Below are 27834 nucleotides of genomic sequence, written 5' to 3'. Positions count from 1 at the left end.
ATTCACCCAAGTCAAACTATGCAAATATAATTAATACTTGGTTTTGTAGTACACTTCAGAAGCTTGAAAATAAAGTCATCTACCAGTTTTTATTCCTTCTTCGCATTGCAAACATTTGATTTTTGATTTTTAGGGTTTCCAAAACCCTATGTAACTTACTTATGTTAGCATGCTTTTAAAGATGTCATTTCATTCAACGCTATACCCTATCCCATAATTAGCCATAAGGACTGCAGATCGCAGCTTTTCCAGAGGTCTCAGTGTACCACAATTGCAACACAGTCCTAGTTACCACTGCCAGAGATCTGTAAAACCCACATTTCCCAAGAGTAGTGCTATATCACTGTGCAATCAGGTGGGCTAGAATGAAGCTGGTTGAACTAATGCAGTCACTATTTTTAAAGCCACTTGGGAATGCATAAAGGGAGTTAGAGATCATTAATCAAATCAATCCGTTCTAAAGTAACTTTTCTAGAATCTTGTACGTATGTTTGAAATTTCAAAGTCTCTGCTTTTAAAATATCTCCAACTACTAATCCATTTATTTCTAAGAAAAACAAGACTAAACACTTAGAATAAAGAGTTTCTACCCACATGATTCTATACCAACAAGCATGAACTTTTGAGCACATCTTTGGTTAGCAGTGTAAAAGTACAGTGCTTTATTTCAATACACACTCCAGCCACTAGAAGGAACATAAATAATCACACACTTCGGCAGGTCTCATATTCTATCCAATAGTGGGCAATAGTACATGTGCACACTGTAGGAGGACAGAGATATACAAATTCGTATATTATATACTTAGTAATTTCCTTTTCAAAATACTTGTATAAACAAACATACTCAAAACAACCTGTACTGGGGAAACGGACAGAGATCTTAAGTGATGCACCCAAGCACATAAGAGGAGTCTGCTAGAGAGCTGGGATGAGAACTTAAGAGTTTCAGGCTTCCATTCCTGTACTCAGATCACAACTTTCTCCATAGCCCTGATTTTTAAAGGTATTTGGGCATTGCAATGCCTAACTGACCTAGGAGCCTAACTCTCATTTTCAAAAGGTGACATAGGCAAGTCTCGTTGAAGTCAGTGGGACTTAGGCTCCTAAATGCCATTCAGGATGTGAATGGCTAGCCAACTACAAAAGCAGTTTCTCCTCCCTTGGTGTTCACACCTCAACTGCTAAAAGAGGGCCTCATCCTCCCTGATTGAACTAACCTCGTTATCTCTAGCCTTACTCACTCTTGCTTGCATATTTATACCTGCCCCTGGAAATTTCCACTACATGCATCCGAAGAAGTGGGTATTCACCCACGAAAGCTCATGCTCCTATACGTCTGTTAGTCTATAAGGTGCCACAGGACTCTTTGTTGCTAAATGCTTTATGTCACTTTTGAAAATGAGTGAGGCTCCTAAGTCAGTTAGGCATTGAAACACTTAACAAAGCAACACTTAAATACATTTAAAAATTTGGCTCCATGTCTATGACTTGTAGAAACAGGACACTGCCCTCTGGCAACTACAGCAGATAGAGCTCACCTTGACAAGTTGCCTCCTCTCTTTTCCATCTGATCCTATACAATCTATTATTTTAGGCAGATTCAGGCCTCCTGCTAAGCGAAACTCTGGCTTGAATGATCTTATTGTCACCAAATTTTCATATTTCCCAGTAGGGTCCACCTGAAATTATAATTAAAAATTACTATAAAATATCATATTCATTAGTGAGGAAAAATGTTTCATTATCTATAAACCCGAAGCTTTGCAAACTTCATTAGCAGACTTTAAACGATGCAAGATTGTTATTATAGGACATCTATAGTCTCCAAGTTCAAGTAGTTTATTAATCATATTAGCACTAAAAATAAGCATATGAAAACCTAATGAAACAATATCTATATTAAGAGAAGAATATACAATATCAGAAAAATATACCAAAATCTATTGAAAAATATCCAAATATGTAAACATGTACTCATAAGCACATACATAAATGCAACAAAGGTAGGGGAAGAGGGCATTTAAAGCAAAGGGGAAAAAAGCAAAGATCACAGGCAAAGGACCCCACACCCTGACTTCCATTGAGAAGAAATGGATGGATATTAAATTGTAAATATATCTCAACTTTATTCACCTTAATTTCCATGGTGGGAACAACAACATCCTCCAAGTTCTTTAGTTTAGTAATAGGCTGGCCAGCAGGAATACTTATGCCTTCTGCAGTTAAAATCAATGCATTATTTTAAATCAACAACTGCAGTTCACACTTATCAGTTTACCCTTGTTTTCCCCCAAAAGGTTGCTCAGTCTGGGTCCTGAACCCAAGATCTGAGTGAGGGAAAGGGCAGCTACTGCCATAAGCACTCCTTGGGCCCTTTCATCTAGGGAGCTAAACTGAGGTAATGAAAACACTTCTCTCACAGTCAAGAGCAATGGAAGCTCCCTAAAAGTAGGGGGGCCACCAATGGCCAAACTGTGGCCCCACCCCCCGAGCCACCCCTTCCCTCCGAGCTGTCACCCGTGCGCTGCCCCTTCTCCCCAAGCCCCCGAGCTCATGACGCCTCGCCCCCGATGCCCCACCCTGCCCCTTCCCCCCGAATCTCTGCCTCCACGCTGCCCCTTCCCTGAGACCCCACCCTCACGCCATCACTTCCCCACCAGACCTCGCCTCTGCACCACCCCTCCCCACAACACCCCAGTCTCCGCTCCTTCCTCTCTGCCCCCTCCCCCCCATTGCTCGCCCTTACGGCCAGTAAAAAGGGATGGGGTCATGACCCCCTGGCCTCCCCTGCTCCCAGTAGCACTAGGAATTCTCTGGAGGTCTCATATCCAAGAAGCACTCCAGTTGAACCTCAAAGTGCAAGTTGTTTCATATGACTTCTAAATCAGAGTAGGTCTTATATTTAACATAATTAGGACATAGTAGCAGTACAGCAGCCCGTCTGCATTTTGGTATAATACTTAATATTTAAATAGCATCTTTCATCAAAGGATTTCAAAGAAAACAATAGTTAACTGACCTATCCCCACCCTATGCAGTGTCATGCCTATTTTACAGCTGGGAGAACTGAAGCCTAGAGAGACTCAGTGACTGCCCCAAGATAAGGCAATGGTAGAGCTGGGAATAAAGCTTAGTAGTTGTGACTCTAAATACCCTGCCTAACTACTGACCAACAAGCCCTCTTTTCAAATACTTACTTCTTTGAGATTTCCATGGAGTGGCATCCAGATTTGCTAATGTGATGTACGCATCACAAAGTGCCTCTACACCTCTAACCATCTGAGGTCTCCTACTTTTTATAATGTTAATTATGTTGCTGGCAGCCTCCATTCGATCCTACAGAACAAAAAACAAAAACAAAAAACCAAATACATTTTGCAAGTTACTCCTTGCCAGGTCAAAGACACACAGTATATTGCCATCAAGTAGAATTGAAGCTATCCTGTGAAAACACAGGAAACACAGATACTGAATATCCTCTGCAATACAAACCTGGATTCATATAAATGCTAATTCAGTGTTTTCCAACCTGGGGTGGGAAGGACAGTGAACTATTTGTGGGGGTGGGTATGTCCAAACGAAGTGGAGAAGGAGTGAGACTGAGAAAGCTGCAGGACACCAGATCCACTCTCCATCCTCCTGCAAACATGGGGCAAATACAGGGGTTGGTGGCTCTTGGAAATCCACCCACCATCCCCTTTCCTGCTTCTGCTATTGTCCCTAATGTAGCTGGCTGGGGGAGCAGCTCACATGTACAAGGCTGAAGGCTCAAGCAGCTTGCCCGTCCAAGCTTTCCTTCTCTGCTCCCAACTTTGTGGTACTTTGCTCAATTTAGCACACCAATGGAAGCCCCAATCCACAGCTACATACAGCCTACTGACGAGTTGGGGAAAGGGATCAGAACTATCAAAGAGGAGGAGAAAAGCCAACTACAAATATGGAAAAAAGATAAGGAACCCCGCCCCCCGAAAAGACGATGAGAAATGGACAGGAAAAAGGAGAGAAGCCAGAAACTATGAGAGGACAACAGTGCGAGGGGACAATGAAAGTGCCCAAGGAGTGCCAAAGAGGGGCTCCAATAATGAAAGGTTGGGAAAATCATCATAATCGTAGCAATGATAATCATCAAACAATAACACTAACTTAAAAAAGAAGCCATGATATAATGTTACAAGTCATTACGGTTTATAGCATTAACATTACTCTTTTTCTCTGGGAAAGAAATAAAGATATTAGAACCATGTTGCACAAACCCAAATACTTTTATCTTACAGATTTACATTAAACACTAACTTAACATTAAAACAGAAAAACCTTTGGTCATTATCGACTTCTCGCTTATAAACCCACTCAAGCCCTTGATGCAGCTAAATTGTCTTTACAATATCTCACAGGGTGAAAAAAATCTAAAAAAAATCTCCTTTATGATACTCTGAACTGAGGGACCACTGGCCACAGGAAATGTGAGGATTTTTTTCCCCCTGAAACCACTGTAATAACTGATTTGAATAACAACTGTCAAGGCTGGTAGGTCCCCAATGTCCGTAATTACAAGTTTTGATTTTAAAAATGAATATTTAACTTTTTCCCCATTCTTCCTCATCCCACCAAAAAATTCAAGTAAAAGAAACTCTGCACTATAACATCCTTTTAAAGTAAATTAACTTTCTGACATTACGATACTAAATGTGATTCATAACCCAGAACTATGTGATTCATAAACAAAATTCTGTTTGATTTGAGTACCATATCGAGCTGGGAGATTTCTTTCGGTACATTTTTTGTTAGTCTGTTTCTTCTTGTTGCCTCTGGTTTTGCCAAGAGTTCATCCTTGTTGGCATTTGCCAAAGCCAATACTATAAACAAAGTATGATGTGGATGATCCAGTGAAATTCTAGATATTAGCTGTCAAGAAATAAGTCAGTTATTAAAGATATAATAAAAATTAAAATGACTTACAAATCAGAGCAGTAAACTAAGATTTTAAATTAAGAAGCAAATGTGCTATAAAACACTATTTAACTCTTTCATATTATAATCAACATAGAAAGGACTGAATTTTTTTTACCTTTCATGGTCCTTTACAGGAAAAAATAAAGTAACAGCATAGCTAAGTCTGTATTTTGATGTCTATACTATATAAAGTATGTTCTTAATACAATGGTCTGACTATTCTAAGAAGACTCCTAAATCAGTGAAGAGAATTGGCAGAACAAAAAACAAGTTTTACATTTCAAGTTTGCTACATCTCATTCTGTAATGGAATAGTTTAGGCTACATGACTCAGTCAAGATAGAATTGTGCTAAGGAAGATGCATGTTCTGTTTAGGAGTTTTAACATAAGTAAGATGCATTTCTGAACCATTAATCTAATCACAATACTTATGATTTAGTATTATTTACATTATTTAAAACTTTGTGAAATCCTAGACAGCCCATGATCTTGGTTCCCATTCGAGCAGCCAGCTGGTACATCAGAGGCAAAAACTTGTATGATGGAATCTTCTCTGCAATTGTCTGTTGAAAAAGATATCAGATGTAAAGCAACAATGCACATAAAAGAGATCACAAACACAAATCAGTAGATAGGCACCAGTGGGTTTGTACTGATATTTAAAATACATTTTAAAAATATTTATTGGCTGCCCAAGTGGCAGCATGCTGCACACCACTCCCTCACTATTCGTTTGATGGGTGCCACAAGGGTACAACAGTGAAAGATAAAGAGATATGCTTAATGTTATGGACACTTTTGCTAACTTTTGTTATTAAAAATGTAGGGGACAGAAACAGAAAAGAGGACCACAGTTAATGATGGAGGGTGATAAATGAGTAGTACATAAAGTGAGTTTTGAGGAAAGACTGAAGAAGGCTGGTGCATAGGGTCATGTGCCAGACTCCAGGCATATGGGCACCTTGAGAAAGTGTGTAGAGTAGCTAATGGAAGGAGGCAGATAGAGAAAGCAAAAAAGTGAGCTGTTTTGGAAGAGTGCAGTGTAGGACACACTGACTAAGATACAAATGAGAGGCGAGAGGTGGACACACTGGCAGAGCTATGCAGGTCCTAGCATGTGAGAATGAGGAATCTGAATTTGATTTTCATGTAGAATCAGAAGGATAAGAAAAAAGTAAGAGCAGAAATTTACCTTCATCATTCCATTGACTTCAAAAACTTCAGAGTTCTCAAGCCAGAGGGAGCAGAGGCGAAAGATCCACATATCATGCTCTTCTCCACTAAGTAAGCAACTGATGTAGTTCTCTACCGCTTTGCACAAGAAACGTTTACAATCCTCACTCAGTGCACGAATTGCACATTCATCAAGTTCAAGCTCCCGCTGAACCTTTACTGTGTATCTATGAATGGACATTAACCATATGTTAAAACACTGATGGGAAGGCAGGCTGGAGTTCTCTCACCTACAACTTTAAGCAATTTTCCAGCATTTTATACTTGCTTTTGTACCAGCAAAGAAAATCAAGCAATCCTTAGATCAAGTACCCTCACTGTCCTCCTCTTTTGGGTACACTGGGTGCCCTTGTTCTGTGATTAAAACACATTGAAAATCTAGTCCCATTTCTTCTAATGATTGGATCTGAACACACCAATGTAAAAGTGAATTTCTGGGAACGGAAACAAGCACGAAGACTTGAGCCACCTCCTACAGAAAATAGAGAACCACTAAAGCTTAGGAGTTTTCCCTCACTTTCCCTTCCTCTTACTAAGGCTATAAGAAAAATAGTCAGATGAACTCTAAGATTCCATCAGCTCTACTGCATGTGCAAATCCCAAATCTGGTTACACTGTGCTCTCCACTCTGGTGCTGTATGCCAATTAGCTATAGTTACCTCCCCTCAATCTGGACACCCACCTGTTTGTCTGAACCTTGTGCTCCTTTAGGAGGCCAATTTCCTCCTTGGCCTTCTTCAGCAAAGCTTGCTTGTTTTCAAACTCTGAGGATTTCATGTAGTTCTCAATTCTCTGGTACTGAATATCAGAGAAACGAGCCAAAGAAAGGAAAGCCTTCATCTTTCCATTCTTTAGCTCATCACTGCTGTCTCCACTGTGGCTCCCAGCAATTTCCACTGCCTAAGAGGAAAGTTACAAATACAGAAATGATAAGACTGATGATCATGTTCGCATAATAGCTATAGCTAACATCTATTCTCATACTGCTTGATTAAACAATTATTATTATTTAATGTTTGTATATACTGGCAGATGCACATACAAAATAAAACCAACTGTGTTAAAGTATTTTTTTTTCCTAAGTGAATTTAATCCTCAGAAAGGACTTGGATTTTTCAGCGCTAGCAGCTGATGCCAATTTTAACTACAGAACCTAATGGAAGTCCTCCAACACTTATTATGTATTACTCATATAATAACATAGTTGTACATGGTGCTTTGCAGTACAAATAAAGATTCTCTGCCATGAAGAGCTTACAGTGTAAGAAGGGCAGTCTAACAAACACAAAACAAGGAGATGACAACACAAGATAGAAGAGAGGCTAGAGTTACAAGTAAAACTGAAATGATGGTGACAGTATTTGGAGAGTATCAGAAAAGTCAGAAGGGATAACTACAACTGAAGAGTCACAAATTAGCAGGAGCAATGAAGTGAGTGGCAAGCAATACTGGAAGCAATGAGGTGGTTGCAGAGAGAATACAAGACGAGAGATCAGTGAGAGTGCAGAACATACTGAAGGCAAGATCAAGGGAGTAACCCCTACAGTGAGTGGAGGAGTACAAAAGTCATATCATTGTACCTCCAAACAGGTATTAAATCTAAGTTTCACTGTGGAGTCTATAAAATCATTAATAAAAACTATTTTTGCGTCTGAGATGCTATTCTAGAATATACTGAAAATCCACAGTGTCAATATGGAAAAAATGAATGCTGCATTGTAAAATTTACTTTGACATTTTTACAAGGTATTATATACAGAAGAATCTATTTAGTTGTATGTTTTGAAGAACCACCCTACCTTTTCTAAGTATTTCTGCATGATAACTGTAGGGTTTTCCAAACATGTTTCTGCTAACCAGTTTCCACATAACCTCAGACACTCTGTGTATATCAGTCTTAGGCTCGGATCATTCTCAACCTTTGGAGAAGCACATTTTTAGAAAAAAGATCAGACTTCAAATCAAAAATAATTTTCCATATAAGATGGTCAACCTATAAAACCTTTTTTTCCCCATCTAAACAAAATAAATTAAATTAATTAGGCCCAATGTCAAGATTACATATTGACACACACCTGAAACCAATTTGTATCCAATTTCTTGATCATCTCCTTGAGAATACTCAGTGCTAGACTTTCTTCTTTTTTAGCCCAGAAAACCTGAGCTTCCTCCAGTTGCCACTCAGAGACTACACACATAGCTGGATTGTATTGTTTGATCTGAAACATTGCTCTTTCAGGAAGCTGAAATAGAAAAACTAAATTGTCAATTATATTTATAAGTAATGGATATACATTTCATAACAGGCTCTCTGACACCATTAGTACTTTGCTTTATTTCTTTAAGATATCCCTCTTCTGCCTGCTTAGTGTTAAGAATTGTTTCATTGGGAAGGAGGCAAGGTCTTTTTACGTGTTAGAGCACAGGCATAGGCTACCCTATCATCCTGATAACCAAAAAGTTTCAAAGTATAGATTACTGAACTGAGCTTCACAAAACATTAAATGAAGTATTAACATTTAACATTGCAATTAAAGTGAGGTAATAAGACAATATAGGACAGTGAGCTGGCTTATATTCATAACCAAAAAACTGTTTAAAAAGAGGTTTAAAATGTGTTTTAATGGAGGCCAGCTAATAACCCAAAACAATATTACATTTTTGTTACAAACATTCTACACAATTTAAAAAACCCAAATGTTAGAATGCCAGTAAAGAACAGTTAAGTGATGCAGCCCATTCCTGACTAACATATAATCCCTCAGCACTACTCACTTTATCCAAATATACAGTCCCCTCAACTTTCCCTCTAAAATTTGCAAACATATGCAAATATCAAAATAACAAATTACCAAATTAATGGAAATTGATCACTTGACTAGAAAAAGTGTTTTTACAATCTCTTAGTAGTTTGCATATATTTTTGCAAATATTAGGGGACAAAGGTAAGGTTTTTCTATTCAGATTCTTATAAGGCACTCAGAGTATCTGAGATTGGGTGGGCAGTATAAATTGGGTTGATGAGGTGATAAGGGTGAAAGATGAAAGACTATATAGCAATGGATCTCTTAAGCCATTTTGGAGATGCTGAGGGCTTGTCTACACTACAAAATTAGGCTGACTTAACTTAGGTCGACCTACAGCCATCGTAGCAATTAAATCGGCTGTTTGGTGTCCACACTGCCCTCGTCCTGCCGGGAGTGTGCGTCCTCATCAGGAGCGCTTGCATTGACTGAAGTGGGGCATTGTGGAGCACTGACAGCTGGAGTGTGGGGCACTGACACCCACAGGGCTCACATTTCATCTCCTGTTGGCCAGCTGGGGCTCACAACGGAAGCCCCTCACCCTGGGGCTGACAGCTGGAGCCAGAGACAAAACGTGAAATACTAGCAGCCATTAAACTGACAAGAATGTCAATTTCACTGCTAGTAGGCTCCCTGCTGTGAAACTGAGCCCTGAGCCGGGCTCACAACTCGGGATGTCAGCCCTGGGGCGAGGATGGGCTCTGTCTGTGAGCCCTGGGCTCGGTTGTCAGTGCCGAGGAAGGGGGGGGCTCCAGCTATCAGCCCCACATGAAGCTGACAGCCAACAGACAATGTAAGTAAAGCAGTGTCTACACAGACACTGTGTTGCCCTAACTACATCGATCTAATCGTTACGCATTTCTCAGAGGTGGAGTTATTAAGTTGATGAAGTGGGCGACTTACCTCAGCATGAGCACAACTGTAATATAGATACTGGCAGAGCTAGGTTGACGCAAGCTGCCTTACATTGACCTGACTCTGTAGTGTACGCTAGGCCTTAGTGAAATCATAGCACCAGTGAAGTCAACGTAAGCTTTGCATTTGACTTTAATGGGCCAGGATTTCACCCACTATGTGCCAAAAAGTTTAGAAACATTCTTAAACCAACTTCTAGAAAAATTTTAAAACACCCTAAACTTTATAATTTCACATGCCATGTCTCATTCCAGGGTCGATATTTTCTAGGATTGGTTTTATTTCAAGGAAGTTAAGAGGATATAAAAAGTATTGCAGCTCCATAATTCTGGGTCAGAGCTATTAACCAAGCTCCATATGCACAAAATTTATTACTGGTGCTCATACGGTAGCCAGAAATAGCTCAGGTTGCCTTTCACATCCTACATTGAGTTTTTAGGACAGGCAGATGTAACTGAAAATTGAACATATTTGATTTAAAAGTCATTGGGATAAAAAAACTGGAATTCTACAAGGTAATTCATGGAGATTGACTTTTCAGTAAATAGTGGCACTTTAAGGGTACGTCTATACTTACCTCCGGGTCCGGCGGTAAGCAATCGATCTTCTGGGATCGATTTATCGCGTCTTCTCTAGACGCGATAAATCGATCCGGGATCAATCCCGGAAGTGCTCGCCGTCGACGCCGCTCCGCGAGAGGAGTATGCGGAGTCGACGGGGGAGCCTGCCTGCCGCGTCTGGACCCGCGGTAAGTTCGAACTAAGGTACTTCGACTTCAGCTACGTTATTAACGTAGCTGAAGTTGCGTATCTTAGTTCTAAGTAAGGGGTTAGTGTGGACCAGGCCTAAGTGTACATACATCTGAACACGACACCAAGATGCTGAGGTTGAGGAATTCTTTCTGCAACTCTATCCTGGAATGCTGGGAGACTCTATGGCATGATGATGAGGTTTTACATCTACCCAGTGTACCAAACTGGAGTTACAAAGTTGTAGAAACATAATGTACAGGTAGCAAAGAGTCCTGTGGCACCTTATAGACTAATAGACGTATTGGAGCATGAGCTTTTGTGGGTGAATACCCACTTCGTCGGTATTCACCCACGAAAGCTCATGCTCCAATACGTCTGTTAGTCTATAAGGTGCCACAGGACTCTTTGCTGCTTTTACAGATCCAGACTAACACGGCTACCCCTCTGATACATTTACAGGTAAAAATTCCAGTTTTATAACATATACTGCATGAAAAGGCATGTAATTATGAACAAAAATGTGAAGATATGCTTGCAGCATTCATAAAATATTATATAGGCTGACTCTCTAGACAAACAATTCAATGAATAAACTTAGATGGAGTATAGGAATTTTAGCATAGTTGGTCTTCAGCATTACAGTGAAAAATTTCCTTATTAACTGGAGAAGTAAGTGTTTTTCAGACTGATTCTTGCTGGAACTAGTTACCTGGGTGTTTTTGGCAGTTCGTGCCAATTTGGACAGTTCCACTAGATGTTTGGTAAGAATGTCTTTAATGCATTCTCTTTTGGAATTCTCACTTTCCTTCTCAAGAAGGATCTCCAGAATTACAGTGCGTAGGGCCATGATGGGCTCCTGGAAACCAAAGTCACTGTCCTTAAGAAGCTGGGACTGTCTCTGCCACTTCAGATAAACGTCATTCAGTTGTTTGTTAGTAACAAATCTGAAATCACAGACATTAAGAAAGGAAAAGGAAAAAAGAGCTGCTATTACTTCTGACCAAATATTAATGAAATCTGAGATGTGAAGGAGCTTGTTTTATAAATCCCAAGACTATAAAACAATTGAAGTCAGTAGCTCACAATATATGGTCCAGAAAGCAAAAATAGTTCATGAAACCCTTCCTGCTCATGCGCAGAACAAACATCTTGAAAAGCAAGCAAGTGGAGGGTAGGGATTATAAGACGATTTGTAACTTTTATAAAAAGTTAAGCAAAACAGCTGATTTAAAGCAAACGCAAGTTTGAGAGGAACATCTGGGAGGCATGACAATTCCAGTGTAAATGTTCTTGAATGCTTGTTTGAATTTAATTTGCTAAGTTCTAGTATGTGATAAGGCTGATAAAAAAAAGCTGGCAAAGGGAATCTTAATCTGTATCTACATGTACATGGCTGCATGACAGAATAAGGGTACATCTATACGTGGAGCTGTGGGTATGATTTCCAGCTTGAGCAGACATACTCTCACTAGCTCTCATCAAGTTAGCATGCTAAAAATAGAATATGGCTGCAGCAGCACAAGCTGCAGGATGGTGTGTTTTATATGGCCCATATTTTTATTATACTGCATGCCTTTCAGATGTACTCTCCAGCTATGGCTGTTTTATCTTGTTAGAGTATAAGCTCTTTGGGGAAGGTACTGTATCCTTTTTTTGTGTTTGTACAGCACCTAGCACATTGTGGAAGCTACCGAAAAACAAATAATAAATACTGCTAAACCATTAACAAATATTAGTCCTGACAATGTTTACAATAAACAAAAATAAAGACAGTCCATGCCCTGAAGAACTAACAGGTTAGAAGGTAAACAAATAGAAAACAGGATGCACCGGGAAATCCAGAAGAGTCCAGTATAGTGGATTTTCATAATACCGCCATTCTTTTCCTGTTTTTATAAGCAGGAAAATATTTATAGAAAAAGGCCTTTATTTATAACTAGAGAACCTGTGAAGTTACTTGTAAAGATGGTATCTATAAAGTATATTTGTTAAAGGAAGAAAACAGAGGGACTAGCCTCTAGTTACAGGTTGCTTAAAAATAGCTGAGAGATGCAAGAACAACATCAGACTCATAGCTAGAACTGGAAGGGGAATCTAACATGAAGGAATAAAATACCTGGAGAAAAGTTGTCCTATGTTTTCCAACTCTCCAATGGTCTGTAATCTGCAGAGTGTGGGATACAATGAAAACACAGACTCGAGACTGCCTTTGCATAGCTCCTCTACTTCGCTCACCCTAGGGATACAATACAGCAATGCTAAATACTTTTATTTATTGACAATATAGTTTCCATGTACAGAATAGATATAAAATATAAACTATATTGCACCAACACATATTTTGTATTTCAGTTAAGTAAGAATTTTGCATTATTATTAAAATCTAAAATTCAAGGTTTCTCCCTTAAGAATCTAAATGGAAAGGCTATCAGGTTTACTGTCTCATAGCCTGTATGACATTCGATTTAAAGGGACTATTCAGAAGTAACTTTCTTGTCTATTAACAGGAAAGGGATGTACACTAACGGAAGGTGATTTCTCCATAGAAAGTAACCCTATTTTTAAAAAAACAGGACCTGTAGAGACAAGGACTTGTTATGGCATAAAATGCCAGTAGTTTGTCTCTTCCTCCTTAGTTTGAGGATTAAGGCTTTTAATATTTATCATTATTCTTCAGCATGTGCAGCCTTGCAAAGAGGTTGTTATAAATATCTCTACCAAAAAGATTCTATATATATGTTGTTTGTGGGCACACAAACCACTTTACAAATTTAAAACAAAATTAATTCTGGCCTTGCATCAGGCATGCATGTCCTATTAACACTAACATGACTTGCATAGGCATGAAAGGGAGAATTCAGGTCAAAATCTATAAGTCAAGTTACAGCTCAAATATCAGTCTGATTTTGTGTAATACTTTGCTACAGCTGCACAAACACAACAAGGTCTTACACACAGCATATTTATAGGCATTTGTTTTTTACCTGGCATTTTTCAGGCCTTCATGGAAAGCAGAGAATTCTCGGTCTCTTAAAGACTGCAGAGCATCATACAATGATTCATGGTAGCCTGATCGTCCCATCTCATCTCTTAAAAAAAAGATTAAAACCAGCAAAATTATATTTACACCTAAGGTCATCAATGATCTTGATGATTGAAAACTACAGCATTAACATTCTCTTTGATACAGTACATTTAAGTCATTTTGGTGGTGTCTTCATATGAGACACAAAATAACCTAACTGAATAAGGAGTATAGTCAGGAATTTTTCGGTGGTTAGGCAAAGTGTTATTTTGATTTGCCTAAAAAATAAAAAGCAACCCTGTAACACAATACATTCCTGTAAACCTAAGTTATTGTTTTCAAGTAAACAAAATTAAAAGGCAGTGAGAAATTATTAAAATTGTATTTTATACATGGAGTCAAATTTTCAAAGTTACATTAAAATATATGTAATTATTCCAAAAACTATCATACAATAAATCTACAATTTTAACCTAAACAACAAAATGCACGTATGTAAAGGTTCTTGTATTATCTGACTGTGTTCTAATGTGTACCATCAATATTGTATTAAAAGTAATTCTGGATCTGGATCACCTTCCCGGGGCAGTGTCATCTGCCACCGAGCATGTCCATGAGTTGCAGATAGTGGAACACCTTCCAGATATGGAGGGTAGCTGTGATATAAGCAGGAAAACCTGTTGAATAAGCAGTCACAGACAATCTGACGGCAGTACCAATAGTGCAGCAGATGGTGGTGCTGCCTCAGTAAAAGGCCAGTGATGCCTAAAGATGGTACTGGACATAGTGAATGTAAGCTGCCATCAAATAAGTCTGTAGTCAATGACATACTATAAGGGCATGCAATTGCTCCTCCAGAAGTAACTCTGGAAAGGCAGAGGAACTATGAGGGGGTCAGTGGCATTTGCTAGGAAAAGGAACTCTGCATCCTCATTTGTCGCCCTACTTGTTGCAATTTTTGCACTGGTATGGCACATGGCTTACATGGATGAGAAAGGGGGACTGGAACTGCATACACTTTTCCCACTATTCACAGTGCAGGTTATTCAGCAATGCAACACTGACTCTGCAACCTCTGAATCCAAGTCCTGTGGTGATGGCGATAGGCAGAGGATGCTGCTGGAGGTCCTTAGTCACAATCCTGCACACAGATGGCCTGGGAGTGATGGTCACTCATCGCAGACTGAGCAAATGCCATGATCATATCCTTCCTTGGTGTCAGAGCCATCCTACCTAGGGACAGTGCTGCTCTCCTCAAACGGGAAAGGGGATGGAAAAAGATCCCTAATAAATTCTTGCTCCAACCACATTTGTCAGAGTGCTATATCTTGACTGGTCATCCAGCTTTGCTATGGTCTAAATATAAGAAAGACCACAAAAAATTTTGCAGCTAGGAATGTTCACACACTCCTTGACAGACATGCTGGAGTTGAGTGTAGAACCGCTATGCTTGTCAGAGTGTTGGTGGGGTACGATATAGATATTTCTGCACTCAGTTAGACAAGACTTGCTGGCAGGACATAGCTACAAGAAGCGAGAGCTGGTTACACCTTTTATTGGATTGGCAAATGTGATGATGAATGGAGATGCACTCTGGTTCGGGGTTTGCCACCTGCTCTTTAATTGCCCACAAACTTGAGTTACTGCTGAAAGGTGTTAATGACAGACTTATGCTCTTCTGCATCAGTCTTGCTAAAGGTCATCATGCTTTTGTCATCAGTGAATATGCACTGACAATGACACACTCAGATGAGGATATGGACCCCTTTCTGGTCTCCAATGGCTCCCAAGAAGGTTGCTGGTTCCCATACTCTTTTCCATCCATTTTTTGGCTATGCTTATGGATGCATTTCATGATATAGACAAATGAGTATTTATCCAGTTCCACACTGATAGGAAGTTTTCAAGCTGCAACACTACCATGCTCACATGAAAGTGACAGATTTACTCATTAAGGAGCTATTATTTGCTGATGACGATGCATTGGTTGCTGACTTGATTGATGACTTCAAATATGCAGTCAATCATTTTGGTTTCATACTCCACCTAAAGAAAACTGAAATACCTTACCCAACATTTGCCAGAGGATACCCAATAATTAAGTTCACCAATGCGTCTCTTCAGACAGTGGATAAGTTTTGCCACCTACGGTGTATGCTGTCACACAATGCCACAACTGATGAGATTACCCATCTCACAGGCAAGGCCAACTCTGCATTTGATATGCTGTCTCACCACCTATGGAACGATAGGGGCATCATAATAAGCACTAAGCTAAATGTGTATTGGGCAGTTGTGCTTACAATGCTTCTATATGGTTATGAGGTATGGACACCATATCGCGTTCATATTAGGAAACTTGATCATTTCCACGTGTGCCATCTTCTTTCTGTTCGCAGAGTCAAATGGTAGGACAAGATTCCCAATATAAAAATTCTTAATCATTGTTGAATGTCCAGCATTTATATCATGTTGATTAAAGATCAGCTGTGCTGGTCTGGTCATCTCATTCATATGGCCAACTCAAGAATACCCAACGCTATATTTTATGGTCAGTTAAAGCAAGGCACTCATTCTCATGATGGCCAGTCCAAAAGACACACTGAAGTCAAACTTGAAGGCATGTCAAGTTGACCTTGGCAACTGGGAAGCAACAGCCTTATAAGAGAGCAAGGTGGCAGCAGATTTGTCATGTCGCCGTTAACTGCTTTGAAGCAAAACGCATTAACAACTTATATGAAAAATGTGAACATCACAAAGCAATGATACAACAGCCTCCAATAGTCATGGACAATCTTCTCTGTCCCACATGTACCCATGCTTGTGGTTCTTGCATTGGCCTGACCTCACAAACAGGTATTCACCTATAGTGTTTGCTGAATCCTTGCATGTCAACACTGACATGAGACTCCACCTAAGTTCCTTCTAAGCTATGCGGACGCCCACCAGTCTATCAAGTGCTGCGCACTTCAAGTGCTCCTCCCCCTGCTGCTCCTGTCCTCTGCCTTGGAGCCCCTGGCCACCTGCTCCTAGGAGCCTCCTGCTAGCTGTGCGAGGGAAGGGGGGGAGGTGCTGATGTCAGAGTGTCCCCCTCCCCCTGCACTCCATCTGCACAGAGCTTGGCGGGGGGAACATGACAGGGCTCAGGAGTGGGATGGAACTTGCTGGTGGCTGCTGCTGTGTCTGAAGAAGCAAGCTTCAGACTGATGAATGCCAATCTACTTAAAGGGGCAGCAGGTGTCTCTCTCTCTCTCTCTCTCTCTCACACACACACACACACACACACACACACACACACACAGTGTGCATCTCTCTCACACACACACAGTGTGTGTTTGTGTCACACACACACACAGTCTTTCACAGTCACCTCCCAACACATACTTGTATTATTATTATTATTATTATTGTTATTTCTTGATACTTCCTGCAATGCACATATATTCTCTGTAATTTTATTCTTTTGAAGTGCTGTTATTTTAGTTTTTTGACGGGTCTACGCATTTCATAATTTTATTTCTCTCTTACGGTAATTCTTTGAGTAGTGAATTCTAAAATGCCTAACCTGTCCTGGCTAGAGTAATTATCCCTATGGTAACTTAAAAAAAAAAATTATATCTAAGTTTCTGGTTTCTACTGGTGGCGCACATTACCTCGATATTGATGCACATAAAAAAATTAATTCCGCACATGGATAGAAAAAATTAGAGGGAACTCCACCATCAATAGTTTTTTGCATTTAATTTCATTGATGTTTTAAAAAATGGAGAAAGAGAAAAAGAAATGAGAACAAAAGGCTAGAAGTCCTAAACTCTCACTCTCCTGCCAGTCCCTTTTCAACATGATTCCCTTTTCCTTAATTCTCGGCCACATATTTTATTTCCAACCTTTTTTCTCTGCCCTTTTCGAATGGATTTGCTTACCCTTTTGTTACCAAGGTAAGATTTCCAGGTGTGGAACTACCATTTATTCCCTTTCTCCTTGATCTTTGTCTATTCCCCTTCTTTCCAGCCCAAATATCACTCTCTTTACCTCCCATACTGGACCTGAAGAATCTTTTTATCTAGGTTATTATACCACACACATTACTGCAGCATTTTAGAATAGCTCACCTCTGCTACCTTCCCTATTCCAGCACCAAGGGGAGCCTCACAAGAGTGAGAGCATCCTGACTGCGGCAGCTGGAAGAACGAGTGTCACATGGACTTCCATTAGACAGGAAACATGGAGATGAGCAGCAGCCTCCACAAGTTGCTTTTAAGTGAGCACTGTTTTGATGTAGCAGAAGAGAGTACTGCAGCCAGAAGCACCTCTCTTTCAGATCCATCTCCACAGACGCAGCTAGGGAGAAAGTTCCCCTCCTCCTGCTTGCAAGATATCGGTGGAAGGAGTCACTGAATGACTCAGTGATGTAACTTAAGCCTTCACCAAGATGGGAGGGAGATCTAGTCCTTTTTCCCCCTAAAGGGAATATAGCCTTGTTCTCCTCATCAGAGACAAGGTATACACTACTCCGTGCCCAGTATATCATGTCACCCTTAGGCACTTACTATTCCTTATGAGGGAGTAGCCACAGAACCAAGTCGGACACTCTTTTTTTCAACTATTGATGAAGTCACTCTTAAGGCTCAAAGAGCAATCTTTTCATTCTCCTATAAATCAAAAATGGATACAGGAAAGCATTTCCCTCACACTTAAAAAAAAGATTCATCTTGTGGCTGAGACTAAAATTGAAAAGGAGATTTTAAAGAAAATTATCAGCAAATGAAAAGAGGAAATACAGCTATAACAGTAGCATTTGCTATAACAGACTGATGCACATACAATAGAAACAGGGTTTTTACATGAAAGGGGATTGCTTTTTGTTTTTATTTCAATTGTGCAGATAACTAAGATAAACAGTACTGCACCATTTCTGCCCCACAGCAGTTATATTTTGAAGTTTTCCTTTTTCTCAAAAACAAATAGCATTGTTAGATTAAGCTTTAACAGACTAGAGCTGGAAAACATAAACAGAGAAGTTGGTTTACTTAGCAGAAGAGATGTGGTCCCACTGCATGTTCCTCCAAGCTGCCTGGTAACGAATCTCCTTTAGTTCAGCACACCATTCTGTGTTTTCATATTCCAAGCCTTTTAAATAGGTGGAAAGAGTATGGCAAAGCCCAAAATTCTGCAAGGCCTACAATCAGTAAGATTAAAAAAAAAAAAAAAAAAGACAACATTTCACTAGTCTGGGCTGCTTTTCGAATGGATTTGCTTACCCTTTTGTTACCAAGGTAAGATTTCCAGGTGTGGAACTACCATTATTTCTAACCTAAGAACTCTGTAAGTGTAAAGCACTTACAAATAAAAAGGCTCCAGCCTCAGCCATTTCCCAAAACATCCTCCACAGAACAAATCTTCTTGACACATGAGAAATGAACTGCCTGTGCAATTTTTTCATTCCCCCACTCTTGGGCAGTGGCACCACAGCAGATCACTGACTAGAGGGTCTTCTGCACTGGTGGCATGAAGGATTGGCAAGATTTTTCCCTAATTAAGCCTCAGTACTCCTGTGGAATTGGTAAAGGATCTTTCTATATATTTTGATCATTTAACCAAGTAATGAAATGCAGCTACTCCTGAAGAGGAACATGACAGATGTTCAACAGTGCACAGCAGTAGCAAATGGTTTTGGAGCAGTAAAGGAAGAATCTCAGATTATACTGAAACTGCAGGAGGAAATTTAGATAGGCAGAAATTCGTTATCAAAGTTGGAATTTAGCCGAATATTTGGGGTGAACATCCCATGTCTTACAAAATGTGCCACAGTGTATTTAATGACCACATGTAGACAAGACCTCGATTTTACTTTTTATCTGAAAGATGGTACCCTCCAGCAGGACAGTGTACTGGAGGATTACTTCCATAGCAGTGGTTTTCAACCTGTGGTCCACAGACTCCTGGGGGTCTGCAGACAATGCCTAAGATTTCCAAAGGGGTCTGCACCTCCATTTGAAATTTTTTAGGGGTCTGCAAATGAAAAAAGGTTGGAAGCCACTGCTCTATAGTGATTCAGATGGCAGAGCGCTAACAATACCATTACTTCCTGCAGCACCTGTGTTTTTAGGAGATCTTGATTTTGAGTAATGACTTAACTCTTCTTAGTTTGAAACATATGATGAGTGTCATAGCACAAGGTGATATGGTTGCAGGCTTCCAAGATGAAAATACAATATAGCATCTCATACTAATAATACATAGTGTGGTCATAGTTAAAGTGCTCCTATATGAAAATACATCAAAGACTAAAAGCCCAGACTATTATGTTAATAGAATACCAGAACAAAATCAATTTCAGGTTTACTGAAGCAAGAATACTTCTGATCACTAGAGGGGGTGATTCCTGTATTTATTTCCTACTAAAGGAGTGAATTACCTCTATTATTCCTGCCTGGCGAGTAGCTGGAGGGAGGCTTGCTTCAAGGTCATATGTTACAAGGGCCTTTCCCCATATGGCCTCGTGCTCATATGTTCTTATCCTGTTACACGTAAAGAGTAGTTCTGAGATTTCAAATGCTTCATAAATAAAACTATGTTTTTATAAAAAATGAATAAATTGTACCTAGCTAATGGCTGTAACATTCTTCCTCCACCACAGCCATAGAGACTATCAGGCTCTCCTATACTTCTGTATATTTCCATGAGAAGGTCCTACGACATACCATCACAAAACAAAACATTTCATAAATTACTTTGGAACATATTCAATTATAGTATACATACATATCCATATATATGCATTAGAAAATCATGTCTGAGATGGTTAACAATGCTTGACATATACATCCACTGAGATCAAAAGCAGAAATACTGAGATCTACATTTCAGTGCAATATTGTCAGACTTCCTAGACCAGAGACTCTCTAAATGCTTATGTTAAGATTTTAAAAAGCATCACCAGAATTTAGCAAATTTGACTAAAAGGCAAAAGTAGCATAAAATTAATCGACATAAGATGTGCAAGCTGACAAGCTGAAAGTTGGTGAATGTGATTTATGAAGAATGAAATATTAGTTGAGAGCGATTACTGACTCAGAATAAGTAGTAAACAGATTTGTGCAACATGACACAAATGCAGAATATACTATTGTGTAACACCACAGTCATGCTGTTTTGATCTGAGAGAGCCGCTCTTGGTCATTCAAACTCACTATGATCATCCACTTGCTATATTTTGTTGATATATGCAGCATCTCTCTGGAACAAAAGCTGAGTCAACAGGGACCATATGATCAGTTATTTTATGAGCAAAAATTGTTTCTCTGTTTTTATACAACTTCCTGCTACTGCTATTTCAGATGAGTTAGTGTGAGCAAGGCCTGATGTGTTCCCAAATACCCTATTCAGCTCATCAATAAAGGCAATTGAACGTTTTACTTTGAACTAGAGCTGGTAAAAAATAAGTTACTCAAAAAAGTTTCGAAAGGGGGATGGGGGAGCAGGAGGGAACATTTAAGAAAATATTTCTCTGAGTTTTGACCAGCTGGGCTCAAAACTCAGACAAGAAATATTGCTTACATTGGAAATACATATGTTAATTATTTCATTTCATTAGGTAGGTTTACCTTAAGATTAGATAATACTTCATATGAGGAAGGCACTATTCCATACCTGTAAACTTATTCCAGTTTCTTCTTTACTTTTCTCATTCAATCTGTTAATAGTTGGACTTTGGCTTTCTTCTTCAAATGTTAGATTTTTAGATGCTTTGAAAGCAGATCTATAAGAAGGGGACAAACATGTTGAATTAATTGAAAATCAGTACAAGCCACAGAGATGCTGAAATAATCCCTAAAAGGGCCAGATCCCTGGTGTTTCAGAGAAGAGCTTGGCATACCTTGGAGTTGGGCAGTTTCCTACGACCTTTCTGCTTTTAATAGTGAATGCCGCTAGATACCAAACCAGCCCCCAGTGGAAGTTAGAGTAAGTCTTGTGGTTGCTCTAACTTATGCTGATAATAACAACTTCCAAGGAGTTGCTCAGTTAGTCAGTATGGCCAGTTGTTACATCTCCACCCTACCTGAAATGATGTATACCAGTGGTGGGTAACCTGCGGCCCACCAGGGTAATCTGTTGGTGAGCCGCGAGACAGTATTTACATTGACCGTCCGCAGGCACGGCTGCCCATAGCTCCCAGTGGCCATGGTTTGCGCACTGCTTTAATTCTGTGAAGTTATTCTGAGCCAAAATAAACAATTCACTACATTCAGTATTGTATCAGTGTAAAAAAAATAAAAATAATGTATTACATAGGAAAGCCATATGCTCATTGTATATATCATTCATGTCTACACTCAGTATATTATGAGATGCTGAACATTAAAACCACGTAATTCTGGGTACCATTCTGTTTAAATTTCCCATCCCACTCCCCCATTTCTGATATAATTTAAACAGGTAATTTGACCTGAACTGGTAGAGCTAAAATTTAATACACTATCCTATTTGGAAGGTGAGATTTAAGACTTTTGGATGATAGAATGTATTAGTTTTTAGCTCTAGTTGTTTTCAAGATACCAGCCACTAAAATCATGCTGGAACTGAAGTGATAAGAAAGTGTTCTGGTAGGTAATCAGAATATGTTTTTAACATCTGATAGCTACCATTCTGTCAGGGCTGGAGACACTTTGGTGTTCCAGTACAAGTACTTTTAGGGCCATTACATTTTTCTGAGCTTAAAAAAGGAAGATTTGTCTTCCTGATATATAATTTATTTTTCCTTTTCCAACAAAACACCATGTACGAACACCCACAACATGGCCTGTTTTGACTGAAATGTGAAGAATCTGTATTCCTCAAGTATAGTACCTTTTTTGTTGTTTGTCTAAGTTTATCTTGTCTGCGTAGATTTCTGTGTAGAGCAAAGCTGTGAAGTGAGCAGCACACGATTGTGCTACCATAGCAACCTCAAGGTAATTCAACTCCAGCCAGAAACTGTCATCAAAAACTGTACCTGAAAGAGATCTAGTTAAATACAGCATTAATACTAATGTAATAATAGGAGGCCTGCCCTGTATCCTAAAGCTAAACAAAAGAAATACACTGCAACAGTAAAGCCTATGCCAACAGGTACTGTTTTATCTCTAAAAAGAAATATACCTATACCTTGTAAGATATTTCCAGACAAAAGGTTTTTGGAAACTGCATTCAGTTTAATCTACAACAACCCTTCTGAGGACCTCTATTTTCAAGGGTAATCAGAGTGCAATTTCCAGGTATATATGCAATAAAATGTCACTAGTGTGACATATATTACTTTATCATATAAATACACGTGTATCTATTACTTTGAATGGTTTGTTTTCTTATTACAATTATTTAAGTGGTGTCCATGTACACTGTAACTCTCTCCAAGGCATCACCAAGTTTTAGTATACAGAAAAAAAGTAATCTTAAATGAAAGCTAATTTTAAAAATAGATACAACTCACCTCTTTTGACTTCTCAAGTAATCAACAACATCAAGCATTGTTCGTCGAGATATTTTATCTAAACCTCCACGAATAAAGGTTTCTGGTTCTACAATTTATATGAAAAGAGAGAGAAGTGTGAATACACATCATAAAATGTCTGATGTTAAAAAAAGGTGTTGTTTACACCTTAAGGTGAATGATTAAACAGTGAATAATTGCAGACAAGATTTTCTAAATGCTGTCTGGCTAAAACTGGTGTATGTTATATATCTAATGATAGAAACATACGCTACATCTACACTACACACCACCGGAGGAGGCGTGTAGTGTTTGTGTAGCTACATGCTGCAGTGAAAAGCACACCGCGTCCACACTGCGACGTGTAGCTATACCTCAGTGAAAGGCTCTGCAGAGGGGAGGCAGCAGGGAAAGGCTTCAGCTGCCTTGTTGCTAGAGCCTTTCACTGCAGTGAGGAAAGACTCCAGAAGCAGGGAGCTTCTAGAATCTTTCCCTGTGGCAAGGAAAGGCTCCAGCAGTGAGGAGCTGCCAGAATTTTTTCCCCTCTGCGAGAGCCTATCCCCATTGCTGGAGTCTTTTCTTGTGGTGTGGAAGGGCTCTGGCAGCTGGGAGCTGCCAGAATCTTTTCCTACTCCTGGAGTCTTTCACTGTGGCAGGGAAGGGCTGATGCAGCAGGACACCACACAGCTAAAAACAGCCGTGCTGACAGGGAGGCCTGGCTTGGGTGAGTAGAGAGCCAGGTAGGGTACACACTCGAGTACATACCCACACCTTTCAGGCGTGTATTTACTCCACATGCCTATGCACCGCCTCACTGTCTACACTGCTATTTATACCAGTGCTAGGGATGCTACTCAGGTATGTACACTACATTTCTGCCGTAAGAAGTGTGCAGTGCAGACGCACCCTTAGAAAAAGAGGAGGAAATCATCATTCTTTTCCATGCCATTTTCATGTCATTACCTGAATTGGAATTTGCAGGTGTAGTTGATCTGCTGGATGATGAGGAGTATCTGCAACAAGTTGTGAAAAACCTCTGTATATGCATGGACAAAAGATTTCGCCAAGATTCATTTGAATCATGAAGCAGGATATCATGAATCAGGTACGGGAGCAAAGTCTGACAAAAGTCTGTTTTCACCTGGAACCCATAAGCACACACAGTCAGCTGCTGGAAAACACATTTCTCAGCTACTAACTATAGTCAAGGTCCACTGGCCAATATGACTCTTTTACTGTACAACAAATAAAATAAGATTTATCAACTCATGCATATTAATATAGTATCTGAATGCCTACTAAAAGAGTGCTTTGAATATTTTTTTCTATTTGAAGAAATGGTGATTTTATAACAGAAATTATCTGATATTAACAGGAGTTATGACTAAGTTTGCCACAATTATCTGTGGCAGCTGTGCACGGAAGCTATATATAAACTGAGCTCACCTCACACATTGGTTTCAGTAACTGAAGAACTTCATTTCTCACACCTCCACTGTTCAGTAATGAACAAGTCAGGTTCTTGATCCAGGTATCATGACTTACACTCTGAGGAATCCACACACTTGCATCATCCAGGTTTTCTGAAGGACTCTCTCTTTCATTACTTGGTACTTCTAAAAACTAGACAGAAACAAAAATTAAATTAAAAAAATGCAAGGATGTGGTGTTCTTCTAAAAAATAACCAGCATACACACAACTTGGTCCAAAAATTTAGATGAACAGCAAAATTAAACACACACAATGCAGAGTCTGTCTGGATGAAAACATTTAATCAGGCTTAGTTTATATTATAAAATAAATGTAATATGCTATATTAATGCATGGTCATAGTTAAAACCAAAGAAATCTGGAAATAGTAATGGTAAAGTTTCTCCAGCAAGTTTCTCCCACTACACATCATATTTTAGGTTGCAAAGTCAAGTGCTCGAATGCTAGGAAATGCTTGATTTACAGTTGCTCATGCAACCTTATTTCTGCCCCTTTGTATTTCCATCACGTGCACTGAATTAGGCAGCAGTCTTGTGGAAAAAATAGTATGTGATCAAGTAAATAAGGACTATTATCATAATGCATACATACAGAACTTCCTGATAGCAAGGCTGTGGAGTACTTTCACAAAAAAGGGAATGGGAGCCCCACAGCTTGGTATATTTGGAACTAAACTTGATCCTGTAAACATTTCACTTAATATCAGGTCTTTTAGTTAATGGGATGACTCACTGTAGTAAACATAAGGTACAAAAATAAGCATTTGCAAAAATCAGTCCCCCGAGAAAATACAAGAGGTAGGAAAGATGTACAAAAGGAACTAATACTGTACTGGCAGGAAGAGCGGGACTATCTTAAGGATCTTTTCCATCTCTAGATTCTGTAACACTGGTCTTCAGAAATGTTTACAGATCTATATTTGTTTTTATATTTTTATATTTTCTGTTCTCATTACCCTGAACTGCACAAAAATAAATAAAAGAAATACCTTCTTTCTAGACATTCTGAAAGGATGTAGATATATTAACATGGGATCAGCTTTGTTTTTGTAAACCTCCCAAAAGTTGTTACCAGCCTTGGTGGATAAAATGTTTTTCAAACAGGCAGCAGCAGCAGATCGAACACCAATACTGAAAGATAAGCTTATCTGAGTAACAGATTCTTTAATAATTTAACATAACCTTATGAAGTCTATGTTAAAAAAGTATGTACATCAAAGATAATTCTAAAGGCACCTGACACTGATGAGCCATAGGATGTGAATTAAGGATGCGTGTTACAAAAGAGACTGCAAATATTTACTCTAACACAAAAAGGCCCCAACTGGCATTGGGCAACAAGATCGTTTAGCTAGAATCACATCCAGTCCCTGACTAGAGGCATTGTAGAACACCACAGATTGATTGGAATATGAGTAATCTGAATCTCAAAGTGGATCATTAGTAGAGAGTTAACAGATTGTTGCTTGTGTGCAGGTATTAAATAAAATTATGAGACAGAAGGCAGAAAAACTAAAATATTGACTACAAAACCTTTTTACAACAATAGCTACTTTTTTTCATTGGTGCTCATTTAAGCACTGAATCAAATGTACACTTACCAATCATCTATTAAAGCATTATTTATTAGAGTCAGCATTATGAAGACCCACTGAAGTTCTCGATCTTCAAATAAGTCAGCTGCCTTAGAATAGACTGCATTTTTACTATGTTGCAGAGTTATGGTGGAGAAATCTATAGGACCCAGTTCTCCCAAACAACTTCCAACAGCCTCTGCAAATGCAAATATTACTTTTATAGTCTCCAAATAGTAGAGGAAAGAGCTTTATTTTTTTTTTAACTGTGTATATGTGTGTGTGAATATGCACACATATTACATACAGTTTTATGTGAGCCGTGTTGCCCTTTCAACATCTCATGTTAGTAGAAACTAAGGGCATGTCTACACTACAAACTTAAATTTCTCTGTAAGTTTCTATGTTAGTTGAGCCCAGAAAACCTTGGAGCTGCCGAGCCTCGGTGCAATGCCCATACTCCTGGCAGGGAGCCTCGGTGGACCTGGGCTTCCCACGGGGAACCCAGGCAGCAGCCCGGCTGGGAGGCAGGGGGCAATCAGGAAACGAGTGGGGAGCTGGGTGTGCACAGTCTGTCTCAGAGCGGGGAAACTGGGCAGCGGCACGGCTGGGAGCCAGGAACCCAGGGGCAGCTGTGATTTAGCTGGAGCCCCCTACCCGCCATGGAGTGGCTACTAAGCTTTCTTGTCAATTTCACAGCTCCAGGACATACACTGTTTCAAACAGAAGGAAACAGATAGACATATGTCTATTTCCTTGCTGCATTCATACAATCCATATTTGTGAGAACAGATTTTGGCTTTCAAGTTTTGACATGTCCACATTCAGCTGTAGCTATGAAAATTCTAGATCTTCTAAAATATATTGTATAACATTTCTTTTACCATCACCAAGTTGAGAAGAGACATGCTGCAGGCATAAGGGTTGGGCTCTGGTGCAAATTTAGCAAATTCTTAATGAAATATATTGCAGGAATGACAAATGTATAGTTTTGTTTTCAGAAGTGCTGAGCAATGCCAGCTCCCATAACAGCTATTGCAGTTGTGGCTACTCATCAGCTCTGAATACCAGGTTTTTAGTTTTTCAGATGAGGATCTAAACGCCTGGTTTACCACTACATACTAGATGTTTAAGTGAACCGCACTAATTTCAGCATCATAGGAAACATTTTGCAATTGCCAAAGATTAAAATAATTGTCATTTAGAGATATTAGTGCTAGTGTAGGAGATGTACACACTCATGAGCAAAATTACTTACCTAAAACTGCCTTTTCACCTGTATGATTAACTGCTGTCTTGGACAGTTGTAGCAAGCTCACCACCAACTTTACTATGACATAGTCCTGGGGGTTTTCTACCATTTAGAAGAAAAAAGGAAAGCATTAATATCTATTCCATGTGTATTTGTAACACACAAATTACACTACTTGTAATTTTATTTCAACTAAGATCTCAAAATGCATTCTGAACATTAAAGGGGATAGTTATTGGGTCAAATTTGGTACATAAAAGCTTTTATAAAACATAACACAAACAGAAATGTTTCCATATTTTTAAAAATCATCACTTCTTGAAGCAACTCTTATATGTTACTTATTTAGTCATAGGATT

The 27834-nt window shown here is 39.3% G+C and overlaps 1 protein-coding gene across 1 annotated transcript in view; it reads right to left on the bottom strand.

Annotated features, from left to right (window-relative positions):
* The window catches only part of ATM (ATM serine/threonine kinase), a 97505-nt gene that overhangs the window by 13341 nt on the left and 56330 nt on the right, over positions 1-27834 (bottom strand). The window contains exons 32-54 of the mRNA XM_026653395.2: positions 27482-27577; positions 26251-26422; positions 25639-25780; positions 24605-24781; positions 24122-24299; positions 23159-23246; positions 22537-22692; positions 21340-21448; positions 20291-20379; positions 20105-20207; positions 18717-18865; positions 13646-13750; positions 12778-12897; positions 11371-11605; positions 8266-8433; positions 7990-8109; positions 6873-7090; positions 6150-6357; positions 5407-5520; positions 4750-4908; positions 3201-3339; positions 2137-2219; positions 1542-1682 (exon numbers count right to left, since the gene is read on the bottom strand). Of these exons, the coding sequence (XP_026509180.1) occupies positions 1542-1682; positions 2137-2219; positions 3201-3339; positions 4750-4908; positions 5407-5520; positions 6150-6357; positions 6873-7090; positions 7990-8109; positions 8266-8433; positions 11371-11605; positions 12778-12897; positions 13646-13750; positions 18717-18865; positions 20105-20207; positions 20291-20379; positions 21340-21448; positions 22537-22692; positions 23159-23246; positions 24122-24299; positions 24605-24781; positions 25639-25780; positions 26251-26422; positions 27482-27577 (3269 nt within the window). The remainder of the gene's footprint in view (positions 1-1541; positions 1683-2136; positions 2220-3200; positions 3340-4749; positions 4909-5406; positions 5521-6149; positions 6358-6872; positions 7091-7989; positions 8110-8265; positions 8434-11370; positions 11606-12777; positions 12898-13645; positions 13751-18716; positions 18866-20104; positions 20208-20290; positions 20380-21339; positions 21449-22536; positions 22693-23158; positions 23247-24121; positions 24300-24604; positions 24782-25638; positions 25781-26250; positions 26423-27481; positions 27578-27834) is intronic.

The sequence above is a fragment of the Terrapene carolina genome, unplaced genomic scaffold, assembly GCF_002925995.2.
Source record: "Terrapene carolina triunguis isolate 2854851 unplaced genomic scaffold, T_m_triunguis-2.0 Scaffold138, whole genome shotgun sequence".
Lineage (NCBI taxonomy): Eukaryota > Metazoa > Chordata > Testudines > Emydidae > Terrapene > Terrapene triunguis.
This window is presented reverse-complemented; position numbering and strand designations above follow the sequence as displayed.